At 51.3% G+C, this 6,000-nt stretch overlaps 1 protein-coding gene across 5 annotated transcripts in view; it reads left to right on the top strand.

Moving 5' to 3' along the window:
- Positions 1–379: 379 nt before the first annotated feature.
- Positions 380–6,000, top strand: part of DPYD (dihydropyrimidine dehydrogenase) — a 725,075-nt gene continuing 719,454 nt past the window's right edge. For 4 of the 5 annotated variants that reach the window (XR_012646587.1, XM_075002997.1, XM_075003001.1 and 1 more), the window contains exon 1: positions 1,084–1,275. Coding sequence is in view for 4 of the 5 variants with exons in the window: in XM_075002997.1 (XP_074859098.1) it covers positions 1,141–1,275 (135 nt within the window). In the remaining variant the exon portion in view is untranslated. The other variant, XM_075002998.1, reaches the window with a different exon arrangement.

Here is a 6,000-nt window from a genome sequence, read left to right as displayed (position 1 = left end):
GGAGACTCAAACTCTGGGACTTATTGAAAACACAGCACAGATGTACCCTTACAGCTCTGAGACATGTATTGCTTTAGTGCCTTACAGATGTCCATGCCTTACCTAGCTCATACCCGTAACCTACATGGAGGAGCTAAAAGCAATAGAAGCTTATTGCTGTAGATGGGAAGTGAAAGAATCAATCTGCATGGGGTATCTCAAACTGTTCATATGCAAGGGTTGCAGGAAATAAAGCAAGAGTGCAAAAAGGCAACCCCAACCCCAACCCCCACTCCCACACCTTCAGAGGAAAGAAAGGGAGAGTAGCGAATCAGTGACCCAGAAGTGCCATCAAGGCCCAGAAGCTGTTTTTCTCTCTCCCGTGCTACTCGCCTTTTAGGGAGCACGGTTTGCTCACTAGATTTAACCTTCGTCCCGGGAGCAGGCCAGAGGGATGCAGTGCCTCGTTGGCAGCAGGGCTCGCGCCCAGGGTCAGAGGGCTTCGCGCCAGGGCCCCTCACAGCCTCCGCCCCACCGAGGCCCGCGGCCGGTCACGTTGCTCTCCCGCGCCTGGGAGGCCGAAGGGAAGCTGGACACGTGGGGGCGGTTCGTGCCCCAGGGGAATGCTGCGGAAAGCCGGGGCCCGGCTCGGTCCTCTGCGAGCCGCTAGGGCACGTTCCAGCCCCGCCGTGCTGCAGCAGGCCGTCGCGAGGGCTCGAGTGAGGTCATCCGCCCAGCACAAGCCACCGGCTCGCCCGCCTCCCCCGCCCGTTACAAGGCCCCGACCGGCTGCACGATTCCCCGGCTGGGCCGGCGTAGAGCTGCGGGTCAGGGGCGGGTGTGGGCGGGCTGAGGGGCGCTAGCGCCGGCCTCCGTCTCCACTACGGTCCGGCTGCTCCCCCGCACCGAGCGCTCGTCCCTCAGCGCAGGACACCCGAGGCCAAGGGTCGGCACGGGACGCGGGTCCCGCCCCCGGAGCGCTGCTGGGCTCGCCCGCCGCTCCTCCCCTGCCCGCAGTCGGGAGCCGCGCGGCCGAGGCTGACAGCATGGCGCGCGTCCTCAGCCGCGACCCGGCGGACATAGAGGTACCCGCGCGGGGCGGGGCCGGGTCGGGTCCCCACCAGCGGCTGAGTCGCGAAGCCGGCGGCGGAGTGCTCCGCCATGGAAATAGTCCCACGCCCGAGGCCAGGCTGCGGAGTAGCTCGGGTCCCTCCCGGTCCTTCTCCTGCGCGGCAGGCGCCAGGGCGGGCGGCGTTCCCAGGCGGGAGCGTTCGCATGAGTGGCGCTCGCGAAGCGGTGAGCGGCAGTGTCGGGCCTCGTGGAAAGTGGCCGCGCAGGCTGGTTGGCCGGGGCGGTGAAGCGAACCCCGCCGGCCTCTTTCCCAGCGGGGGGGTCCTAGGGAGACCTGCCCAGACAGCAGGTGTGAAAAATCAGGGAGGGGGGTGGGGTTGATAGGCGCCCGTGTAAAACAAATCCCCAAGATCGGGACTGTCCCGCTAACCCTGCTCAGCTGTTTGGCTCTGCTTGCCAGAAGTGCGGGGCGACAGGGCTGGGCACCTGAGCGGCGGCTCATGGTGGATAACAGAAGTGGAAGGAGTTGGAAAGTCAGGAAGTCATTTCACCATTCGTGGCAGCCCCCTTCCTTTTCCTCCATTACCCACCTTAGCCCAGGGGCCATTTTCCTTTCTCAGCTTTCTTTCTTCATCCACAAACAGCAGGAGGGACCATTCCAAAGCAGCTTGTGTCAGTACTAACCACCTTTCCCAGGGGCCTCAACTGAACTCTCTCCTTGAGAGTCCAGAACTCCAGAAACACCTTCCCTTTCCTTCCTCATCTCCTCTTATTCAGTGAAAACTTTAAAAAGTTCCCTGTCTTTCCTTTCTGTCTTTATGTACAGGAGCCCAGGGTCTGAGGGTCTGTAGGAAGCTCTTCAGTAGGACTGGACTCTTTGGATCACTCACTGCATGCTCCAGAAAGTTCTGCTCAGCTGCATCTGAGCAGCCCAGTGTACCCAAAATACTCCTGATTCTGTGATAGCTCAGCAGGGGGACATGGACTTTCAAACCTTTCTTCCTTTCTCCCTTCAGGGTACTGAACTGATCTGTAGATCTGACTTAGTGATCAGATGATGTAGTCCACGAGGTACTGACGGGCTACAAATGTGGATCCCATTCTGTAAATTTTCTTCCAGGATTTACATCCAAGCAAAAGAGGCTCTTTAATTGTTGCTCAAAGTTCAGTTGGTCTGGGAGCTTTGAATATGGTCCAGAGGTTAACCTTCTCCCTCAACCCATATACCTTGATTCTGAGGTAAATCAAGTATATAGTAGGGCAGTGTCTGTCTTCAGTTGCATTTGTGTAATCTCATAGACTTCAGGAGGGGTTGCATGGGGGGTAGATATTTGTGTTTTACCCAGTGCACATCAAAATTGATATTACTTGTAGATTCTAAACCCAAAATAGACTTTTGTAATCATCTAACCTGGCCTTCTGTGTAATGCTGGCTATAGAACCTTCCCAATTAAGTCTTAGAAAAACATCCAATCTTGATTTTAAAATTGCCTGTGATGGGGAACCTACCACAACTCTTTGTGAATTGTTCTTGAGGTTATTTACACACATTATTTTAAGACAAAACCCCTTATTTCCACCCTGAATTTATCTAACATAAGTTCCAGTGATGAGATCTTGTATCAAGCATTTCTGGTATATTGAAGAGCCCATCTTTTAAACATGTATTCTTTAGAGACTGTGGTCAAATAATGTCTTAACCTTCTCAGTGTCTGGCTTGTGGTCAGTTTCAAGTGGATTGCCCAAGGGATCAGTTCTAGGGCCAGTACTGTTCAACATCTTTATTAATGACCTGGATGAGGGGATGGATTGCACCCTCAGCAAATTTACAGATAACGCTAAGGTAGGTGGTCAGGCAGGTACACTAGAGGGTAGGGACAGGCTCCAGAGTGACCTAGATAAATTGGAGGATTGGGCCAAAAGAAATTAGATGAGGTTCAACAAGGACAAGTGCGGAGTCCTTCACTTGGGATGGAAGAATCCCAAGCGCTGTTACAGGCTGGGAACTGACTGGCTAAGTAGCAGTGCAGCAGAAAAGCACCTGGGGATTACAATGGATGAGAGTCTGGATATGAGTCAGCAGTGTGCCCTTGTAGCCAAGAAGGCTAATGATATATTGTGGTACATTAGGAGAAGCATTTCCAGCAGATCTAGAGAAGTTATTATTCTGCTCTACTTGGCACTGGTCAGGTCACATCTGGAGTATTGTGTCTAGTTCTGGGCCCCCTGGTGTAGAAAGGATGTAGACACCTTGTAGAGAGTTCAGTGGAGGGCAGTGAAAATGATTAGGGGTCTGGAGCGTATGTCCTAAGAGGAGAGGCTGAGATATTTGGGCTTATTTAGTTTGCGGAAGAGAAGACTGAGGTGCGATTTGATAGCAACCTTCAACTTCCTGAAAGAAGGCTCTAAAGAGGATGGAGAGAGAATGTTCTCAATGGTGACAGGTGGCAGAACAAGAAGCAATGGTCTGAAGTTACAGAGGGAGAGGTGTAAGTTGGATATTAGGAAAAACTATTTCACCAGGAGTGTGGTGAAGGATTGGAATGCTACATTACCAAGAGAGGTGGTGGAATCTCCATCCCTAGAGGTTTTTAAGTCCCGGCTTGACATAGTCATGGCTGGGATGATTTAGTTGGGGTTGATCCTGCTTTTGGCTGGGGTCTGGACTCAACCTTGTGAGGTCCCTCCCAGCCCTAGAATTCTATGATTGTATGATAAATCCCTGAGCCAATTAGGCTCAGGTCCTGATTATGATTTAGTTGGGGTTGATCCTACTTTAGGCAGGGGGCTGGACTAGATGACTCCTGAGGTCCCTTCCAGCCCTAGAATTCAATGATTCTGTGATTCTCTTCTAAATAGATTGACCTCCTCGATTCTATCACTATAAGGCATGTTTTGTAATCATTTAATCTTGAGGTTCTTCTCTCTATAATTTGCTGGTATTCTTGACCTGTGGACACCAGAACTGCTTGGAGTATTTACTGAAGTATTCAGTAATCTATTCCAATTTCACATTTTAAAATCTCACCTTGTTTATGTTGACATGCAGATGCACAGGATTATATTTCAGAATTGAAAATATTGGTTGCATGACTCATCAAGGAATCAGTAATAATATAGACATTTCACCTCCAGCTCATTGATGGAAATCCACTGTCAGGTCAGTAGTGTCTAGATCAGGGGTGGGCAAAATATGACCTGTGGGTTGGATCCATCCTGTGGCTCAGTGGGAGCCTTGGGCAGGTTCCCTGCCTGCCACATCCCCACACACCACTCAGAGCAGCTGGCTGTGGAGGTGATGTATGTTTGTGTGCCACATGCTTCCTTGAGGGGGAGAGGTGGGTTTTACATGCTGTCTCTGCCCTTAGCTCAGTCTTGCAGCTCTCATTGGCCAGAAACTGCTATGTGGTGACATGGCAGGCAGGGCTGCAGGTTCCACTGGGCTGCAGGCTTGGAGCCATCTAAGGTAAACCCCTGCCGGCCAGAGTTCACACCTGGCTCCCCACCTCTTTCCTCCATGCAGTTCTCTGCCCTCTGCTCCTGCATCCATACCTCTACATCCTAATCTGCCCCCAGTCACAACCAAACCCCTGCATCCCTTCTAGCATGTCTGCCCAAGTCACAACCCCTTCCTGGACCCTGCACCTCAGTCTCTTGTCCTAAGTCACTGTCAACCCTCTCCTTCACTCAAACTCCCTCCCAGACCCCACACCTCCTGCTGTAGCTGAATACCTTATCCTGAGCTCCCTTCTTAACTCAACTGCCATCCCGGATGCTGCACTGCCTACATTAATATCATGGAAGAGTGTGGTCCTGGCCCACTTACTAAATTCTTGAAGTGGCCCTCCAATCAAATGTTGCCCTCTCTAGTCTAGTTATTATCAAACAGCAATGCACAGACCTTTTTATGTTCATCCTATTTTCTAACTAAATTGATATTTGGATCACAGTCCTCACCACAGTCCCCAAGGGCTGTTGAGAGCCTTAGTATAGGAGAAACACTCAGCTGGCCTAAAGAGTGAACTCTTGGAAAAAGTCCTTCTAGATCATCATGGAAGCATATTACCATGAAATTGGAACTACTTATGCCAAAGCAGTCAATGAACTGTCCTTCAGAAGCTCCCAAGTTTACATGTATATTAAAACAACAAAAAAGAAAAAGTTGGACTTTGTAGCAGTGCAGGCTTTCATCACTCTCCTGTTCCAAAACATCCCATGCTTTGCATTTTGTTTCACATTGGCTATGTCTACACTAGTCCCAAACGTCAATCGAAGTTTACTAATGAAGCACTGAAATACATATTCAGTGTCTCATTAGCATGCGGGCGGCCGCGGCACTTTGAAATTGATGCGGCTTATTCAGATGGGGCTCTTTTTCGAAAGGACTCCGCCTACTTCGAAGTCCCTGTATTCCCGTCTGCTCATAGGAATAAGGGGACTTCGAAGTAGGTGGGGTCCTTTCGAAAAGGAGCCCCGTCTGAACGAGCCGCGTCAATTTTGAAGTGCCGCCGCCGCCCGCATGCTAATGAGGCGCTGAATATGTATTTCAGCGCTTCATTAGTAAACTTCAAAATGGCCATTTGCATGGCCATTTCGAAGTTTTGGGGCTAGTGTAGACACGGCCATTGTGTTGAGAAATGTGACTTGGAATTAGGGATGTTGAAATGTAACCTGTTAACCATTAAGCCACAACCATTTATGATGAGGCTTACCTATTATGGTTAACTGGTTTGGACTAGAGCAGTCCCCCACACACAGCAGGCAGGGGTTACTCCTGCACACAGCTGGGCTGGAGCAGGCCCCCTTTCTGGCCAGGAGCTGCTCTGGCCCAACCAGAGCACCCCTGTCTGTGGCACATGAGGGGCTACCATGGACAGTGGGGCTGCTGAGGCTGGGCCAGAGTGCCCTGCCCTCAGCAGTCCTAGGCCAGGCTGTTGTGGATGGGGGTTA

This window comes from Carettochelys insculpta, chromosome 9, assembly GCF_033958435.1.
Source record: "Carettochelys insculpta isolate YL-2023 chromosome 9, ASM3395843v1, whole genome shotgun sequence".
NCBI classification, from domain to species: domain Eukaryota; kingdom Metazoa; phylum Chordata; order Testudines; family Carettochelyidae; genus Carettochelys; species Carettochelys insculpta.
Note: the sequence above shows the minus strand (reverse complement) of the source record. Positions and strands in the feature narration are given on the sequence as shown.